Raw genomic sequence first — 20,937 nt, 5'->3', positions numbered from 1 at the left:
AAGGGGGCAGATAGGAGAATAAAGAAAGTGCCGCGAGGCGGAAGTGGACGCAACGTGGTCGCCTGGGCGAAGTGCAGTGCGCCGGATCCGCAGGAGAAGAGCCTGGCTGACTCCTTTTTCCTTAAAGGCCTGCTTCATCAGCCCAGCCCAGACCAGTTTCAGGTAGCGGGTTGTGGGGAAAGGGCGTGGGACGGGGAAGGAGGATCGCTCCCTCGGTTGAAATGGTGCTCATGGTGCAGAAGTGACTTGTAAGAAGGCAGTTTCTAACATATCCTGCTCTCTACTTCAACTGGACGTCCCACCCTAATGCATTTGTGGCTGCATGGGGAGGGTGTCTCCTTGCCTGTTCATTGGCTTGTCCCCCTGGGGACAGGGGGAGAGGGCATGCTTTGGGAATGGGGAGAAACCAGGGGCTTAATTTTCGGCGCATGTTCTTAAAAATGCATTTAGAGCCCCGCTAGATGAGACTTAGGGCTGTCTAGTCTAGCCACTTTGAGGCCCTGAGAAGCCTGCAGTTGCTTTGCAGCGGGAGGAAAAACGCATGAAAACAATTCCCTTGCCCGTGCATTTTTGTTCTAGGCTGCTCAAGATTATATAGCAGCAGTATTTATAAAATAAAATAAGTGCAAATGTTTGCTGTGGCATTGCACAAATTAAAATGGTAGTGGAAATGATGCCATGACTCATTCCCCAGCCTCTTTTGCCCTGATTGGCAGTGGTTAACCAGAACGCTTCTAACTATCCGCATTGCTGCTGGTTTCCCTCGATTTACTGCTCCTAAAGTAATTCTGCACTGGAGTAAATAGTATTATACGCTGCTGATGTAAGTGCAGCCGTGATAAGGGAAAGATGCTGACTCAGTATTGGGCACTGCCTGTGAAAGTAATGGGATGACTCTGCAAAAATGCAGGCAAGTGGAAGGGGAAAGCTTTAACGCAACATTGTCCACTACTTGCTGGTACAATGCCTTTGATATTGTTCATTTCATAGCATTTTTATTCATATGTTTTCATAAATTGAAGCAGTAAACGTTATTATATATGTTTTGGAGTACTAAAACAGGTGGAAATCAGTTTCTGGTGGGATGTTGCTGTTGTGATAGGAATTTTGAGGTCTTAGATATATGTTAAATGTTCATAAGTGTACCAGCCAAGTTGTACCAGCCAACTTAAAAGGTAAAGGGACCCCTGACCATTAGGTCCAGTCGCGGATGACTCTGGGATTGCGGCTCTCGTACAGCTCCCGGGTCATGTGGCCAGCATGACTAAGCCGCTTCTGGCGAACCAGAGCAGCGCACGGAAACGCCGTTTACCTTCCCGTCATAGCAGTACCTATATATCTGCTTGCACTTTGACGTGCTTTCGAACTGCTAGGTTGGCAGGAGCAGGAACCGAGCAACGGGAGCCACAACTTAGGCACATGTAATTTGTGCACATTCAGCTTTATGCAAGTGGCCAAAAAAACAAAAAAACAAAAACTTGAAAGGTAGGCCTCCAGGAAAAATAACTTTGTCACTTCCACTTGCCCTTGAACCCAAAGGGCATTGACTGTACGTGATTTTGGCTTTAGGCATGATCCCTGAAACATTATTCCCACATGATTTGCAGGCTTACAGTATTCCAATGCTAGGTTGTAATGGTGGAATTGCATCTTTAGTTGCTTCTGTTTTTCTACCACAGGAATGTCAAATGCAAAAGAGAAGAAAAGAGCCAAGAAGATGAAAAACCAGCCTACCAATGTGACCTTTACCTTTGATGGTGGGCCAAGCCACAGTGAAATACACTTTCAAAATGGTGGTGATGGAGCCTCTGAATGCAAGAAACTAGGTAGCTGTTGTAGCTTAGTGCAAGTCTAGGGAATCTATGGTCCTCCAGATGTTGTTGAACTTCCAGCTCCCATTTGCCTCAGCCAGTATGGCCAATGGGCAAAGAGGATGGGAATTAACTCAATCCCAAAACATCTGGAGGTTCCCCATCCCCATTTTACTGGTACAGACATCTGAATTGGTACGAATTACCCATGAAACTTTGACTCTAAAAAAAGAAAGGTAATCTGGAGATAAGAATGAAACCTTAGAGAAGGGGCCTTTTAAAAACAAGGCTAAATTTGACACAGCCCTTGTCCTGGTCCAAAGGAGGGCTATGTGTGGTCATATAAGTTTGAAAAAGGGAGGAAGGGAGATTTGTCTGGAGAAATTTGTGGTGGGAAGGGGACTGGCTGATTGGTTGAGAAATAGCTCCCTTATGTGCTGCTTTTGGGCTAGTTGGTCCACTTGTCAAACACAAGGAGGCAGAACTGATTGGTCCCCAAGTTTGTATGCGTGTAGTAGCTTAGGTGGCCAGCAGATACCCCCAGTTGGAAAAGAAGAGGTTGTGTTTCATTCCTTGCTTGAAAAGCGGCATTGTTGGAGTGTCCAACAGTGATCGTAGGAATAAAGGACAGAATCCCAAACTGCAGTCCACAGACCACCAATGGTCTGCAGCATGCCTATAGAAATGTAATTAAAAATCTTACAGGATTGTGTATTACAGTTACTACAAAAAAACCCTGTGAGTGGAATACCATGCAACTCCCTGAAGCTTCAATAAGCTTCAGCGGATGTATTTCATTGTCACTTGGTGTGGTGTTTAGGTGTTTATGAAGAGGCTACAGCTTAACTCCAGAACTGCTCACTGCTGTAAAATGTTAACTATCTCCCAAGTGTAGTTTCATCTAAATTTCTTTACAATATGTTCACGTGGTTCAGTGTAAAAATTCTTGTTTAAAATGCTGTTTAGATAAAGGAAGGATTTAACTTTTATACAGATCAAATGAAGTGATAGGAGAGTTGTTGCCAAATTCTAGAATCAATTTTCTTTCAGGGCTATCGCTATAGGCTGTAGTATGCACTTAGTTTGTGACTTCAGTCAATTTACACGGTAATTCTTCTTTGACTTGCCAACAGATCTGCGTTCTGAAACCTCACAACAGGGCTTTTCGCAACAAAAAGTTTCCTGTGAAATGCCCAAATATGTCACAGGTAAGCATACATGAACAATGAATATCACCCAACATGTCTGTGTTAAGATGTCAAACAAACCTATTTCTTAATGCAATAAGAACAAGCCAAGAGAGTCAGAGACTCGTCTGCACAGCCAAGGAGGAGGAGTTCAGAGATTTTCATTTATAATTACAATTAACCCCAGACTTTTAATAATCACAGTTCTTCTTCCAGTAATGTTTCAGCATTCTCCATGTTGAACCTTAAGTTAACACACCCATAGGTTTAAGAGATTTAATAAAATTTATGAACCTCATTGCTGCCAAGTGGGAAACTGTCCTCATTTAGTTCTTTCAGGTGCTAAACAAATTCTCTTTTTATTTCAGTGTCTCCTTTTGTTCAGGCTCGTGCTGCAGAAATAAAAGCTATGCTGAAAGCTGTTACGCAGAAGTCTTCCAACACCTTAGTGTTTCAGTCTCTCCCGAGACACATGAGGAGACGAGCTATGAGCCACAATATCAAACGCCTGCCCAGGCGACTTCGTGAGCTTGCCAGAATAGAGGTGTGTCTTTAGCTTGTTTTCCCAGTTAGCTTGCTGGTGCTTCCGTGTAATAACCTTTCCTTTTGTGTGTGTCGGGGGGTGGGGGAATGTAATTGCTGTTGCATGTAGGATGGTGTTAATGCAGCAACGCATGGCAGGCCTCTGTGGGACTTCCACCACGCCAGACGCTTTCTCCATATTCTTTGGCAGGAGGGCTTGGAGGGTAGTGATAGGTCACTGTGCTGTCTCCAATATATATTTTTTTCAAAAAAAATTATTGATTTTCCACATTTATTACAAAAATAACATAATAAAACACACAACAAGGAAAAACACATCACACTACAATAAACTAAACACAAAAAATTGTTTCTTCAAATACCTAATTCTCATTACATTGATAACTGACTTCCTCAAATCCCCTCTAACTGAATTTTCATTATGTCACCTATATAACAGTTCTCCAAATTCATATTTCTAATAATATTGAATCCTTTCATTTACTAACCTCTTCTCCTTTATTAGTATTTTAATCCTTAATATTTACTCTAACATATTCTTATTCTACCCCTAAGCCTATTTATTATTTCCAAGAATTTTCTATTTATCTTGTGGTGTCTCCAATATAAACCCCACGAGTCCCTGTGCCCTCCACCCTAGATAATAATAATAATAATTTAATTATCTGACTGGGTTGCCCAGTCACTCTGGGCAGCTCCCAACAAAATATTAAAAACACAATAAAACATATAAAAAATAAAAAAAAGCTTCCCTGTACAGCGCTGCCTTCAGGTGTCTTCTAAAAGTCATATGGGTGAATTGAATTGGGTTGCCTTCCCTTTGGGAAACAGATTCAAGGGGGGGAAAACATTGTTCCCTTGTTCTACCTATGCAGACAGAGAAATTTGAACATCAGAAGAAGGAACTGTCCAAGAGCAAGTGCCGTAAGGCCAGGCGGCGCCATACGAACTTGGTGGTGGAGTTCAACCGCAGGCAAAAGAAGAACGTGTGGCTGGAAACGCACATCTGGCATGCAAAGCGGTTTCACATGGTGAAGAAGTGGGGGTACTGCCTAGGAGACAGGCCCACAACCAAGAGCTATAGGGCCTGCTACCGGGCTATGACTAGCCACTGTCTCCTTCAGGTACTGTGGCTTTTTATGCCTTCATACTTGGCAGGAGAAACACTTCAGCTTTTTTAAAAACCAGAGCATGTCCTCTTGGGAAAGTCAATCCCACAGACTGTCTTTCTCCTTCCTGTTCTAAAGCACCTGTTGAGTGGAGAAAGAAAATGAAGTTTTCTTATCAGTATCTGGCTGTTTCTGTGTACCACCCTGTCCTCGTGTCTTCAGTATACTGGCTGTTGAGTCCTTGTTAACATATCTGCATATCTAGAGATAGCTTTTGGTCTTCATGCACCTCGTAAGATAGTCGGAGAATGTTGCTTATTAACACATGAGATAGATTTTGAGTAGTGCTTCTATTCACATTGTCTAAATGCTTGCCACGCTTCTGCAAACTCAGTCTCCTGATATGTGAATTAGTCTAGAAGAATGACTCAGTTTTTTATAAACAAAATCCATCGTTTTCCTCTGACCTCTCAAGCATGCCAGGTTTCTCTTTCCCAGCTTAAAATTCAATAGCTTTTCTTTTACATCAGGATTTATCTTATTATTGTTGCTTGGAGTTGACTGGAAAAGAGGAAGAGCTGCTTACAGCACTTGCTCGCATGTGTAGCATAGATGCAGGTAATATTTCCTTATTTTAAAATGCATACATTGTGAATGCTAAGTGTTGGGTTGGGCATGGGCACCTGCTGTCTAGGGCTGGGTGGTACTAAGTATGCTCATTTAGCATTTTTGCAAAATGCAACCGCGTATTATGCAAGGGGAAAGAGCATAATGAAGGGCTAGGTTATTTGCACTCCATTATTTGTTCCTACTCCTCCCACCTAATTTGCTGATGCCAAGAAAGTCAGTTATCTATTTTGCTGTTGAATATAGTTTAGGTCCACTATGGCATAGATGCCTGTGATTAGTGTGGCACTAAGTTTGTAAAATAAATCATACTGTGACTTTTGCAGCAGCGGTCACTTATGATGGCCATGTTGTGTTTAGAGCAGCCTTCCAGATAAGTCTTCCAAAGCTGTTCTCCCATACTGAAGTAATCCTCCAAACCATGGTTCCCATACACGTTTGGAGGAATGGTTCAAACCATAGTTTGCTAGTTTGTGTGTTGCAGTAAACTCTGCTTAGAACAAAAGGCAAAATAAGGAATTAAATCGAGAAGGGGGTGAAGTATAAGCAAGCACATGCATACATGGCTTGTTCAAGATTCTCAAGATAGCCTATTAATCATTTTATGTTATGTTGGTCTGTGAGGGGGAAAACAAAAGAAGTCTATAGTTGATCAGCTAGAAGAAATTATTGTCATAGCTAATCAGGACGAGTCATAAAGTTTGTTTAGAAAAAACACTAAGCCATCATTTCCTTTCCATTCCCAATACAACTTTAGCAGGATGAAATGATCTTAAGAAGTTTCATTGTGGACCTGGTGTGTGACCAGCTCTGAGGTCTTTAAAGCAAGAACTACTGTAGGAGCTATTCTTCCCCCACCATCCCCATGTTCCATCTCTTAACTCTGCAGTTTACACTTTGGAATGCTACTTCTATTTTTTATTTTTTTAAAGAATAATACTTTATTTAGAATTCAACAATAACAAAGGAAAAAACTGCAGTAGTTGCTACATCAATTCATTACAGTTGACCAATTTTAAAATCGGAATGCTATTTCTAGATGTGGTCGTCCATTTAAAAAGGTTACAATATCTTGCTAAGTGGGCACTATTTTCTTGAGCATTTTTAGCCTGTCTCTTCTCAGGGCCAACATTTGCGGCTATTCCTTGTCTATCTGGGAAGCGCCAGGGTGCTCTCACCATGTACCAGGCAGACCGATACCCTGCAGGTGCACTCGGCCCGGTTACTTTCCTTTGGAAACCCAGAGCTGGGACTGGCAGTACTTCCGAAAACAGACAGCTGTGGATATGGACCCACCCTGTCTTTAAGCAGGTACAAGCCGTTTCATTTCTTTTTTTAACATTTATAATTAGTGTAGTAAAAAAAATACCTGTTATTAAAAAGCTAACCTCTTGTGAAGGGGAAGTAGGCTTGAAGTGGAAGTCTTTCACATGGTTAAAAAGGTAAAGGAACCCCTGACCATTAGGTCGAGTCTTGATTTGTAGAAAGTGCTTTCTAAAAAAGAGTCTTACATAAATCGTTTGTAGGGTCATTGAGATCTTTTAAAATACAGTGGTACCTCGGGTTACATATGCTTCAGGTTACATACGCTTCAGGTTACAGACTCCGCTAACCCAGAAATAGTGCTTCAGGTTAAGAACTTTGCTTCAGGATGAGAACAGAAATTGTGCTCTGGCGGCAGCAGGAGGCCCCATTAGCTAAAGTGGTGCTTCAGGTTAAGAACAGTTTCAGGTTAAGTATGGACCTCTGGAACGAATTAAGTACTTAACCCGAGGTACCACTGTATAAAAAGCCCCTTTATTCTTTTGACAGCAGGATATGCTACTGAGTGGACTTAAGCTCCATCTAGAGGGCTGGTAACCTGAGAATGTGGAGCTAAATAGTCCACCTGCCGGCCCTTTCCTTCAGCTGCTTATTTCCAAGGACGCCGCTGTTAATCTCTCGCCTGATACCTGCATAAAAGATGGTGGCCTTCACATTTGATGAGCCCTTTTCCCGCTTTCCATTAGGAGATCTTGGCTGAGTTAAAAGCAGCCTTCCGGTGTTCTGAGCCCATGGAAGTCTGTAACCCTGAACCAGCTGCAATATTGCCTCACGAAGAAAGCCAGTCGGTTGTTGCTGAGGAAGTTGGCCAGAAAAGGAAGAGGAAAGACAATGGAGGCGAAATGGCTGTCCCAGTGAAAAAAATTATTGGCGATGGGACCAGAGATCTCCACCAGTCCTATTGCTGGACATCACAAACTACTGGAGTTGTGATAAGGTACTTGTTTGGGTACTCTTAACACATTTCTCATTTATAGTCTAGTCAAGTTGCCTCATTATACAAAGGGATGAAGAAGAACTTTGGTAAACAAATTGAACTAGGCCCCCATTTTCACTATACATTCAAAACAGTGTCATACCACTTTAAACAGCCTCTTTAAAGAGAAAGAATCTTGGGAACTGTAGTTTGTTAAAGGTACTGTGAATTGTTATAAAACCCCTATTCCCTTCAAAGAGCTACAATTTAGAGTAGCTTAACAGCCAATCCCTCTTCCAAAGAACTCTAGGAATTGTAGCTCTGTGAGGGAAATGGGAGTCTCCTAACAATTCTCAGCACCCTTGACAAACTACAGTTCCCAGGATTCTTTGTGGGAAAGCGATGAGATTATACAGTTTTAATTAGGCACTGAAATAATAATGTTTGAGATTATTAAAAAACAACAGATGAATGCAAAATGTGATAGAACGGATTTATGAATCAACACATGTGAAGTGGGCACAAACTGGAAGTGGATTAATTCATCACTACTGACTTCATGTTTTGACATGTAGCTTTTGTCTCTTCCAGCGACCTAACAATGGAGATTCTCAGATATCGGTTAATTGGTCCCCTCTCAAACTGCGTCCTTACAGAGGCACTCAAAGCTGCTTGCGTCCATACTGTAAGCTAATCAGCAATTTTCATGCTTGCTTTTGTCATGTGCTCAAGATCACATTGCTGTTATTGCATTGCTGTGTAGTCAACTGCTAGAATCTAGTATTGTGGTACTGCACATGTTTGTACTACATTAGCATAGGATTCCCAACTCATCTAGAAACGTTTGGGACATCTTGTGTTAGTCATACCACTGACTTAGTGTCCTGAACCTCCATATTATAAAATAATACAGGATAACGCCTAGAGCTGTATAATGGATAGAGCTGCATAGTAAGTCCTCCTTTTAAAACTGTAGTAGATCACTTGCTTGCAAAAGATCCCAGGTTCCATTCCTGGCATCTCCTGGGAAAAACTTTTGGGTAGCCCTTGCCATTAGAATAGACTGGTGGTAACCAACATGGTGGACTTCATCTCGCATCAGCCCAGCCAGCATGGCCAGTGGTCAGGGATGATGGGAGTTGTAGTTAACAGCATCTGGAGGGCCCCATTTTGGATGCTCTGGTGTAGACAGTACTGGGCTAGGTGAACCAGGGGTCTGGCTGAGTGTCAGGCTGCTTCCTGTGTTCCAACTGCAAAAGAAATTCTGTGGCAATCTTGTGTGCATTGTGGTAGAAGAAGCTGAAGTTTGTGGTTCTCTTTGGTATGAGCAGGAAGACCAATTGACTTGGTTACGCCAGAGTGTTTTGGATATATTTGAGTTGTACATTACCATACTTTGGTCACCAAGCCTTTGACCACTTCTTGGAGGTCTTGGCAGTTGTACCAGAACCAGCTTTCATGTAGAAGTTGGTTCTCTAGGAAACAGTTACACATATGTCCATTGGCAGCCCTTGAGGTAAAAGGGGAGGAACTGAGCTTTGTAGCAGCGAATTACATATTTCCCCCTCTTACCTTACGTGTTGTGATTGGTTATCTAGGAAGTGGAGCCTACAGAGTCAGAAATCAACAGCTGGTGGATAGATAATTGCAGAAATCCTGATCTGGTGTCTCTTCATCGCCATCAAGAAGCCATCTTTGAATTGTTGCAAGGTAGCATTCTAGTAGTGCCTTCTGTTTACATGCTTTATATACTTGCTGGTGTACATTTGATCTTGAAATATCAAAATGTAATACTTGTCGGTAAAACTTTAAAGGTGCATCCATTTTATGTGTTTAAAGGGTTAAGTTCATCAGACGTTCCATCAGGTACTGTACTGGGTTTGACTGTGGGGGATCCTCGAGTGAATTTGCCTAAAAAGAGAGTGAAAGCCAAGCCAAATCCCGAAAGATACCAAGGTAAAGTATCTCATCTAATATGTGACTGTAAAGAGTACATCAATCTACTTTTATGTCAGGTTAAGTTAATGTGTCTTTATTAAGTATTAGCAGAGAGTGCCCAGGGCTGCCTGGGAATTTTTAGAAACCCAAACCTATTGTGATTTTTAAATGGATAGTGTACTGAGTTTGGACCCATCATGCTAACAATTGGGCGGAGTCATGCCAAAGTCACGTTTTAGTCCACCATCTTGATTCAAAATGGCTGACACCCAAACATTGATAAAGACCACTTCCCCCACCTTGGGAACTTTTGTAGTGAGTTTGTCAGTGAAATCTCAAGAGGTAGCCAAACCTATAGAGAACAAACAGGCAAACCATTTCCTAAAACATATAGTATATTCCAGGGAGCATTGCTCTTATCTCATGGCTTTTTGGGTTCCATTAAACATACCAAATAGATGCACACATCCTATATTAATGCTATGTAGAGAATACTGGCAGTTGTGAGGAAGGGACTTGGCACCAAACTGGTCTTGTGCTCAATGGAAGCCTCTGTTAAATGGTACAGATGATCCAGGTTCGAATCCTGGCGAGGCCAACAGGTGCTATACCTCAAGATGCAACACTTTATTTCTACATGCTCGTATTGCCTACAAACATACTTCTGAAAAAGTGTTAAAGAGTTCTCCACATATAACAACATAATGTTTGGCTTACCACGCTAATTTAGCCTTAGAAATATTTTTCTGTAGTGAGAGTAAGAATCAGAAGTTCCACAATTCAGTCCCACTGTACTTATTTGGCAATTAATTCCACGGCACTGGATTCATTATTTCACTTTTCACCATTTCTTAGTACACAAACAATTATTTTTCAGTAATGGGGCAGGTTTGGGGCAAAGAGAATCCCCCTAAACACACATTTCTTTTACCTGTCTACATTTGGCATCTGCTTCACTTAGGCTTATCTACATTTCTCTTTTGGTATGGATTTAACCGCTACAGACAACTCGCCCATCAAACCAAACAGTATATTCTGACTTGAAGCTACTCTCCATTTTGTTATGCAGGGTGTATCTCTTAGTCCTGGGATCCTTCAACCGAAGATGCCAGGGATTAATGCTTGGATTTTTTTCTATTTGCAAAGGATGTTCCATGATCTTGAGCTGTGGCTTCTGCTCCTGGACCAAACCATAAGAAAATCTTAAAACTTTGGTTCTTTTCTTCTGTATTATAAGGTCCTTCTCCACTTGCCAGGGCAACATTGTTTGGTGTTTCCTAATAAAGTGCTTTTCAGACATAAATATGCACTCAGGTAGCCGTGGTTTGATACTTCCGATTGCTTCGGTGTAGATTCACAAATGCGTCTAGATCTTCTGCATATATATATATAGCTAGCCCTGTGAGAAACTTTGGGTTGTGCAAGGCAGCTAGGGACACGCCAGCCCTTCCAAGCCTGTCACTATATATGTTTGTAAATTTAATAACCCTTTCTGTTTTGAGGCATTCTGCAGGCAGTGCATGCCCATAAGCAGTGCATGCAAGCTAAGGCTGATGGCTGAAGAAGAAAGGGTAGCAAGAGAAGATCTTAAATGGATGTATGTGGGGAACCAGCAATGGGAGCCTGGACGGCTGAAGACTCGTGTTTGCAAACAGGCAGAGGGGAAGATGCCACCTAAGAAAGAAATCTTAAGGAAAGCTGGTGCTTCTTTTGGATAGTGCTCCACAGCTCTTCCCCTGCATTAGCTTAGGGTTGTGTCCTGCTGAAAATGAGAGCCCACAAAAAAGTAATGTTGGCCAACAACTTGGATGACCTAAAAAGAGGATTAGAGGATTCATGGAGGAAAAGGCTATCAGTGGCTATTGACCACTCAGATTATGTTCTCTTTCTGTTACAGCTGGGGAGAATGCTGTTCTGCTCAGGTCCTGTTTTCAGGTTTCCATAGGCATGTGGTTGTCCACTGGCAACAGGATGCTGGCCCTGATCCAGCAGGGCTCTTAAATTGTTACTCAGAGGAGGACCATTGAAATTAGAGGGATGAGTTAGCCATGTCCCTTAATTTCAATTGCTCTCCTCTTGAGTACGACTGGCATTGGATACAACCCATAGTCATGGAGGAAACATTGATTTGGTTTTCTTATTCACTATAGTTATTTAGTAGTTCATTCTCTTACTTGGCATGCATGCTTTTCACATTCTTAGGGAGGCATTCTATTCATTAAGGTTCTGTAATCTCCCTTAAAATACATGGTGGAGTAGGATTTCTTCGGGTGTAGTCATTTGAAGATTCATTACACCGTGTGTTTTGGGTAAAGTGTTCCAAATATCACACATGAAGTTGGGTACTTTAGCCCAGGGTATACTGATTTGCTAAGCATGTCGTCACAATCTAAAGTTTTCTTTTGCTGGAATAGCTAATACAGTGGAACCTCGGTTGCCGAACGTTTCGGAAGTTGAACACTTTGGCTTTTGAACGCCAACAATCCGGAAGTGAATGTTTCCATTTACAAATGCGCCTTGGAAGTCTAATGGCTTCCAAGGCACATTTCTTCATTTTTTTCAGTGGATTTTGCCAACCGGCAATTGCTCCTCGATTGTCGAACATTTCAGAAGTCCAACGGTCTTCCGGAACAGATTGCGTTCGACAACCGAGGTTCCACTGTACTAAAAATAAGAAGGGTGACAATGGGACACAGGCATATCAACCTTTCAATAGAACCATTCTCTTAAACGCATTCATTCTTTGGCACCACAATTTCCCCACCCTTCACCCCAAACCTAATGCCAATTACTTGCATGGCATATGAGTGCACACAGTTCCTGAAGATCTGCCGATAGGAGTGAAGGGATGTTTAAAGATTCTCTTAGAGAGTGGTGCTTGACTCTGCAGTGAGAAAATAGTGCATCATTCTTGGATCTTAATATGCTCAGGCAGGAAAAGGAGAGCAGTTCCAGAACGTAAAGTTCAAGAGGAACTCCGAAATCACCACCTTCACATCAGCCTTTAAAGCAGGGATGGGGAGCCTGTGGCCCTCCAGATGTTGTTGCTGCTCCCATCAGTCCAAGCTAACTTGGCCAGGGGTTAGGGATGATGGTAGATGGAATCCATCAATATCTGGAGGACCACAAGTTCCCCACCCATGCTTTGCAGTGGTTCTCAACCTGTGGGTCCCCAGATGTTGTTGGACTACAACTCCCATCATCCCTGAGCTATGGCCTTGCTAGCTAGGGGTGATGGGAGTTGTAGTTCAGCAACATCTGGGGACCCACAGGCTGAGAAAGGCTGTTTTAAAGTGAGACCGTGTCTTCTAAAATGTTGCTCCCTCACTTTAGACCTCAGTAAAATTAGGACTATTGCCTAGAGCTCCACAAACTCCCAGAAGGCTTTGACTTCTGTTAGAGTAGAACTCAAAGTTTATTTCTCTCTGTGCTGTTAAATGTGTGTTTGCTCTTTGTACAAAATACCCCTTTAAATGAAGTAGCAAGGGTTGCTATGTTCCTAAGACAAAACAGTTAGCTAGTTTCTCGCGGAATATGAACTGAAATTATTAAGGTTAGAAGCTTTAATGATCTTTTCACATCTTGCTGTTCTGCTTTCCCCTTTGTATGCTCTTAACCTTTGAGTGACAACAGGTCTCTCTTTTTTCCTTTTCTTTAGAGGATGAAAAAGTCAAGCAGCTGATCTTGGAAGGGGTGCCAGCAGAGTGTGCACAGAGCTTTCTCTGGGACCAGAACGTCCGCAAGAACGTCACAGAAAATAAAATGCCAGAACAGGTAACCTTTACATCAGAAATAACAATGAAGCAGTTGGATATAAATGTCAGCCGCCCAGTGCATTTCTGTTAAGCCCAATTACTTTGAGATTTGAAATGTCTGTCTCAAAATCCTGCCCATTTCTTTCCAGCTGGCGAAGTGTACCAGAGTAGGCTTGGTTTTCTAATTTGAAAATGTTACCTCCTCATTTACTTTGCATCTCTAGTTACATAATTTGCACTTACATAGGGCAATATCCCGCTAAACCATTCTGCTGGTGTAAGGACTTACAGCTGACGAAATGGACTTCCCCTCCTTCCCCTCTCCCTCTGTGTTTGCTCTGAAGTGATGGAGGGGGGAGTCCCCACCATAGATTTAGGGGGCACATGGGGAGAGGAGAGGGAGGGGAAGTTTTGTTGCACAGCCAGAAGTCTTTGTTCTTGCAGAAGTGTTTAGTTGGATACCGCCTACAGACAATCTACTGAGTACATTTTATATCCTCCCTTTTATCCATCAGGATCTCAAAGAAGTATATGTGAGATTCCTAGGCGATCTCCCATCAAGATGCAGACCAGACTTAGACCTGCTTGGATTCAGCAAGGTGGCTGGATCCTGTGTCCTGAGATCTGTAAACATGGAAATGGCACCATAGCAGACACAGTTTTGTTGGATATAGATGGGCGACATGTCAGTCTCTATTTCTCCTTTCAACAGTGATTCATAAAGAGTTACTAAACTACAGAGCCATTGACAGAAAGAAATTCAGATCAGGCCTGTAAGCTGCCATATTCCTCTACTAACAAACAGGAAACATGCTGCATTAAAGAAAAATTGTTGTGTTCCAGGAATAGCTTTCAGTGAAGCTTTTATTTATGGCTTATTAAATTGTTTTAAGGTATAAGTGCTTACAATGCAGAATAAGAATATTTTCTTCTTCTTCTGGTACCTCTTTTTCCTTTTTTAAGCAAACCTTTGTGTGCTTTATCCCCTCTCATCCCAGGACTTGAATCATCTGAGAAGTAAACTCTTGGTGCCTGGATCACATCTTGACTTAGGCCCCCGAGAATCCAAGATTCCTATTCTCCTGGTTCAGCAGCCTGGAAAAATGGCTGGAGAAGATCGACCAGGATGGGGAAGTGGCTGGGATATTTGCTTGCCCAAAGGTTGGGGCATGGCTTTTTGGCTACCTTTTGTAAGTTATGTTTCAGATCATAAAACCGTGGGCAGTGAACTATAATTGCTGACTAACATACCTTTGCTCTTCAGGATGATTAAAACATTTTTAAAAATGCACGCACCCTGACAGCTCATGATGAAATTAACTCCATGTTTTCTACGAAGTATCCCATGGTGGTTTTATGGTTTTATATTGATACCACTTAGAATGTTCCTTCCATTCTATTGGAGAAACAGAGCCCCAAAGGCAATGCAAGCTGAGCAACCACACTAGATTCGCTCTCCTAAACACCAGCCTTATGTGTTCAAAAGGAGGATTCATTGCAGGCAAATCTGTTGCCCTGTTTTCGTGCAATCCAGAAAAGCAGCGGCAACTTTAGTTTATGGACCTTTCCTCTTGTTCTTGCATTCTCTTAACTTACAGTGGTATATTTTTATATTGCACTGCTGTCCCTATGCCTAGATCCGAAGGCTGCAAAATGCAAACCAAACGTTGCAACTGCTGTGGATTTTTTAAAAAGATCCTCTTCATAATGAAACCAAAAGCTGGGCAGTTTCTAAGAACCTTGTCAATATTAGCTTTTCTTACAATTTGAAGCTTCCAAGCCTGCAGAGCGGCATCTGCACTGAGATACAATAGGCGCCTGATATCTGTATCTTCTGAAAAACAATGAAGAAGTTTTTGTTCCAGCAAACTTTCCCACCTCGATGAAAAGGTCCTTCCTTAGGTGTTCATTTTGTTTTGTTTCTAAGTCTACCTTCAGTTGTTGTTTGTACTTTTTAACTGCTTTTATGGCCTGTCTCTAAATCTCCTTGAGGCTTACCTAAAAGGCAATTCATAACTGATAAATAAATGAAAGTCAATCTTACACATTTGTTTTGTAGCTGTATCGAGGTGCACGTGTTGGGGGATTGCAGGAGGCTCTGAAACATTCTCTGTACAAGAGAACACCGCATATCCCGCATGATTACCCAGACTCGCCTGCTGCCATGCAGTTTGCCAAAACATTGGAGAGAAATCTTCTTGAAAAGTTTAAGAGGTAGGTATCTGAGATGTACCTGGGAGCTTTCCCCCTTACCTCAGCCAGTACATGTGGTATATATTCAGATTAAATCCTCAGAAAAAATTACCTTTCCAAAGGCAATGGGAACATGACATTTTAGGTCACAACTCAGTATGGCAAAAGACGTGAAAGCACTTTCCTCCAGCCAATAATTTAGGGAAAGGATTTCTTTTAATCTAGCCAAGGTTAAAAAAAAAGAAAAGAAAATTTATCCTTTTTACCAATGTAATTCTTGGCAATTAGGCAGTATATAAATACCCGTATTTTTCGCTCTATAACACGCACCCGACCATAACACGCACATAGATTTTAGAGGAGGAAAACAAGAAAAAAAATATTCTAAACGAAACAGTGGATGTATGATTTTTGTGGTTCATGCTGTGGCCACAGACATGTAATCTGACAGTGAGTTTGGGGTAGCCCAATGCAAAAATCCTGAGGATCCATGTGGATCCATGCTTTGTAACCACGTTTTTGCACCACTGCGGCCCCAGGCAACAGTGGGTGCATGATTTTTTTTGGTGCAAGATGTAGCCATGGACATGCTATGTGATCTGATGGTGAATTTGGGGTGACCCAGTGCAAAAATCCTGAGGATCCATGTGGATCCGTGCTTTGTAACCACGTTTTAAGTGGGGAGGGAAGGAAAAGCACTCAAGGGACAAGGAACACGCGTGGGGTGGGTGGAGAAGGATGCTGTTAATAATGCAGAAGAGGGGTATAAGGGGAGAAGGCTCCTCTCCTCTCCTGCTTTGCTCCTTTAAAGGCTCTGCTTCTCTCCCTCCTCCCCGGCTCGCTGAAAAACCTTTGCTGCTATTAAGCCAGCTGAGTGGGGAGGAGAGGGACAGAGAGCCTGCTTGCGAAAAACTTTGCTGCTATTTAGCGAGCTGTTCTCTCCCTCCTCCCCGGCTCGCTGAAAAAAACAGCTCCAGACTCGTGTAAGCGGCTCCTCTCCTCTCCCGCTTTGCTCCTTTAAAGCAAGCAGGCTCTCTGTCCCTCTCTCCTCCCCACTCAGCGGCTCTTCTCCCGCTTTGCTGTTTCAAAGCAAGCCACGGAGGAGGGAGGGACTGCAGCAGATCCCCCCACCATCCGTAGGCATTCGCTCCGTAACACGCACAGACATTTCCCCTTACTTTCTAGGAGGAAAAAAGTGAGTGTTATGGTGCAAAAATATGGTATATTAATAATAATAATTTTGCATTTCCCTCTATGTTTGGCTGCTTCTAAATGAGAAGTTTTTTTCTTTATCGTAGGCGTCCTCCTGCAAAAAGAGCCAATTATGTTAAGCATGGGACCTTGGCACCATTCCTCTGTCCCTGGGAAAAGCTGAACAGAGATTGGGAGGCCAGAAACAGAGCTTTTGCGAAACATGTACCCACATCAGACCAGGAGTCTTGTGCAACTGAGGAACAGGCTTCTTGTGACCCCAGCTCTGGAGCACATGCGGCTGAATCACCTGTGGCTGTCAGTTCAGAACATCAAATGGAGATGAGCTCCCCAGACATGCAGGTGGAAGAAGAGAGAAAAATGATGGGTCTATGCAAGAGAGATGAAGCTGAATCAGGTTGGACCTTCTGTGTTCTAAGGTATGCACACCAAATAAATTCCCCCGTTGACCATAGTGGGAAATCATCTTGCAACTCATGTGAATCCATACATAGGGATTTTGAGTGTGCAAGCTGTTGCCATGGAACAAGACTTAGATCCTTGAGTACTTCATCTTCTGAGGCTTACCCTGGTCAGATGTGACAAGCTTTAGAAGCTGTTCTGCTTATGAGCTGTCTTACAAACTTGTGAAATGCTTATTACCTGCGTACACAAATGTCTTCTGCACTTTGGAGCTTTTAAAGGCTTGTTTCAAGTGAGTGTGGTCAGTTAGCACCTGATTATTTCAACAGGCTGAAGCCAGAACTGTAGCAATTAGCTCTTAAATAGGAGTCTCTTGCCCTCAGATGCCCATGCTTATATTTTCTGAGTGGCGTAGGAGTGCAAGAGTCCTATATACAAAATCCAACTCTGCTCCAAAACGTACTGGGTGACCTTGGGTCACTATCTCTTGGTCTACTTTGCAGGGTGAAAGTTAAGCTAAAAGGTGGACTGGAGCACATTGTATGCCACTCCTGTGCTCCTTGAAGGAAGGGCATGATAAACACGTAATAAATGCAGTATTTAAACTCTGAACAAAGTTGTGCAGTCTCAGTAAGCTCTTCATCATTCACACACACACACACACACACACACACACAGAGAGAGAGAGAGAGAGAGAGAGAGAGAGAGAGAGAGAGACAAATTGCATCTTTACAGATACTGTACTTTTTCATAGCAAAACATTCTATATACTTACAGTGAGTTCATTCTGCAGGTATGGATCCTTATGTGGTCTGGATCCATGCACCAAAGGGAAGGCAGAAGTATAACAAAAAAAACTAAACTATATAAACAGCCCACTGAGACTTGAGCAACCTCTGACCACATACAGTTGACTAACTACAGGAAAACAAGGAAGGGGAAATGGAACAGTGTTCCCTGGCAAAGGGTGGGAATTCTGTATGGGAACATTCCATACTGCAACATTATGTTGCAGGGCCCACTTGTTCTGTACTGAACTGCAGGAAAACATAACTTCTTGTTGTATCTTTTTCAATAGGAGCAGAAAATTATTAAGGCAGGTATCGGTCTGGTGCCAGCCAACACCTGGGAGAAATCGGAGGCTACAGCGCCTTGTCGCCAGGCCAGATCAGAAGGATCTGACTGAAGATGCCCTCCTGCCTATCCTTCAACGTTATCCCAGGTCACTGGTTTGGGTCAGCTTGTCCCTTCTCAAAAAAGGTAGCCCCGAGTTACACGCAATGATTTGCATTCCAACAAAAGGAGATTTATTGCAGCTCAGCAAAGACCAAGACTACTGTGGTCCTCGGGAACCTAAGCACAGCGACAGATTTAAGAGCAAGTTGTCGAAACGAAAGGGAAGGAAGAAGAGGCAAGAGGTCAGGAAGGCCACAGAAAGCGGAGCCTTGAATACAACAAAGCCCACACCGACGGAACGTGAAGATCTGGTTCTGGGCTTATGGCCAAACCCTTTGCCAGATCTTGCAGCACACTGTTCCAGAGTGCTCTTGGGATTTGTCACTCAAGGGGACTTCTCCTTGGCCTCTGGCTGTGGTGAGGCGTTAGGGTTTGTTAGTCTGACAGGGTTGCTGCGAATGTTGGTGGGTCAGCCAGTGGACAAGAAAGGGCTTGTGGTGTTAAGAAACCCAGCATCCCTACAATACAGATTTGCTAGGCTTACGGTTGAAGTCTAACTTGGGTTTGAACTCATTGGCATTCAAAAGTACCAAAGACGCTTTTCTCTTGAACATGTACAGGCATCTTAATTTTGAGTCGGAGCTTCCAAAAATATACCTTACCTTTGTGCATATGTGACATGAAATAGACTTTAAAACTATTCTGTATTGTGTTCAGTACCAAATATCTCTTCCATTGCTTAGAGGCACACACACTGAACATCTGTACTTAACAAATGCTAGTTGCTTTTTTATGTTTAAACCAAGCATGGGGAACCTTTGGCTCTCTGAATGTTGCTGCTCTATAACTCCCATAATTGGTCATGCTTGATGGGGTTGATGGGAGTTGTAGTTCAGCAATACGGGGGGGGGGCAATTCCCCACATTGTTGTATACTATCCTCCCCCCCCCCCTTTACATACAGATTTGCCTTAACTAAGGAATTCTGCCCCTGTCCCCCCTTGTAACATAGTGGTTTTGGCAGCACATTTCAGGCTTACGGTGGTTTTTGGGGCCCATGCATTTAGCAAGTAATATTTTAGGGTATTTAAGATGGTACTTTTTCTGGAACCACGGTATTCCCTTATGTTCAGTTAATACTGGAAGAATTCCCCCCAAATCTGCCCCCCTACCCATGTTGAATTGAAATAATGTTAATAAAGCCATGGAAATTACATGACGGGTTGGCTCCCTCACCTGAGCCTCAGCTTTTCTGAACAAATTATACTGTGCAAGTGTTCCGCTTTGGACAAAAGTCCTTCACTATTCTGGAGAGACGATGGCTTCATTTGCCCTGTAAGCCACACTGCCTTTTATGATCAAGTAGAAGAATCATGTCAGAAGAATCATGTTACTTTCATTTTAAATATGAATTTACTGCGAGAGGTGATATTCTGTAATCAGTAAGTATACTGAAACACATAGAAGGCAATAAACTTGCTCACAATATAAAAATATTTGTCGTAGTGTTTTGATCTCCTGTAAAGATAGATAAGGTTGGGAGCCCCCTGTTGGAAATCATGGAGAACAGCTTCCAGTTAGTGTGGATAGTTAGTGTGGACAGATCTGACTGTGTATAGCAGCTTCCTATAGTTTTGGTATTGACCATTCTGGTTGGGGCAGATGGAAGTTGTGGCCCCCACCTGTATCTGAAGGCTCCCATCTTAGCCACCCCTGCCTTAAATAGTAACCTAATGGTGTGTCTTGTTTAGGATACATACTTAATATTCTCCAAACCAGTAGATAATTGTTGCACCTGTTGCCAAATTTTTAGTTTGCTTTACCATCTGGTGAATGCAGACTTTAAAATACTACTTTCAACGCCGAAGGGATGTCATTTCAACAAAGAATTCCTGCTTGAGACAACTAAGCAAAATTCAAATCAGAAATATTTTTTAAAAAAATAATAAGAGAAAGCACAGTTTCATCTGTTGTGTAACCTGTCTGCTAACCTTTCTTTGTTATAAAATTGTGGTGGGGTCATAATTCATTGACAAAAATGCAACAGCAGAGCCAGATAAGTTCAGTTCATCAAAATGAATGCAGTGGTACCTTGGTTCTCGAACTTAGTCCATTCTGGGACTCCGTTCTACTCTCGAAACCATTCAAAAACCAAGGCGCGGCTTCCGATTGGCTGCAGGAGCTTCCTGCACTCAAGCGGAAACTGCATCAGATGTTCGGCTTCCGAAAAACATTTGCAAACCAGAACACTCCCAGGTTTGCAGCGTTCAGGAGCCAATTTGATCAACAACTAAGCTGTTCGAGAACCAACAACTAAGCTGTTCGAGAACTATATGAATACAGTGGTACCTCGGGTTACAGACGCTTCAGGTTACAGACTCCGCTAACCCAGAAATAGTACCTCTGGTTAAGAACTTTGCTTCAGAATGAGAACAGAAATAACGCGGCGGCAGCAGGAGGCCCCATTAGCTAAAGTGGTACCTCAGGTTAAGAACATTTTCAGGTTAAGAACGGACCTCCAGAACGAATTAAGTTCTTAACCTGAGGTACCACTGTATTGAAAGTCAACTGTTATTCCAAGTGTGGAACTATCCTAAATATTCTTGTATATTTTCCAGCCTGGGTTGATTTCAGTCTTCATATATCCCCTTTTTACTGATGGCACTGCTGGAGCAACAGTGTCAAAGAGGACCAGTGTTGAGTAACAGCATCTTCCATATTGGAGTATAAGATAATGTGACTAGTT

The 20,937-nt window shown here is 42.6% G+C and overlaps 1 protein-coding gene across 1 annotated transcript; it reads left to right on the top strand.

Moving 5' to 3' along the window:
- On the top strand, window positions 1-19,685 carry POP1 (POP1 homolog, ribonuclease P/MRP subunit). The gene is made up of 16 exons (XM_083749774.1): window positions 1-162; window positions 1,680-1,826; window positions 2,945-3,019; window positions 3,367-3,542; window positions 4,417-4,665; window positions 5,181-5,268; window positions 6,401-6,588; window positions 7,287-7,537; window positions 8,108-8,201; window positions 9,115-9,226; window positions 9,356-9,472; window positions 13,113-13,228; window positions 14,208-14,399; window positions 15,269-15,423; window positions 16,701-17,033; window positions 18,095-19,685. The coding sequence occupies exons 2-16, from the start codon at window positions 1,682-1,684 to the stop codon at window positions 18,747-18,749; spliced, it is 2,946 nt and encodes a 981-aa protein (XP_083605900.1). The 5' UTR covers window positions 1-162; window positions 1,680-1,681; the 3' UTR covers window positions 18,750-19,685.
- The last annotated feature ends 1,252 nt before the right edge of the window (window positions 19,686-20,937 follow it).

This window comes from Podarcis gaigeae, assembly GCF_964106915.1.
Source record: "Podarcis gaigeae genome assembly, chromosome: 7".
Classification (NCBI taxonomy): domain Eukaryota; kingdom Metazoa; phylum Chordata; class Lepidosauria; order Squamata; family Lacertidae; genus Podarcis; species Podarcis gaigeae.
Note: the sequence above shows the minus strand (reverse complement) of the source record. Positions and strands in the feature narration are given on the sequence as shown.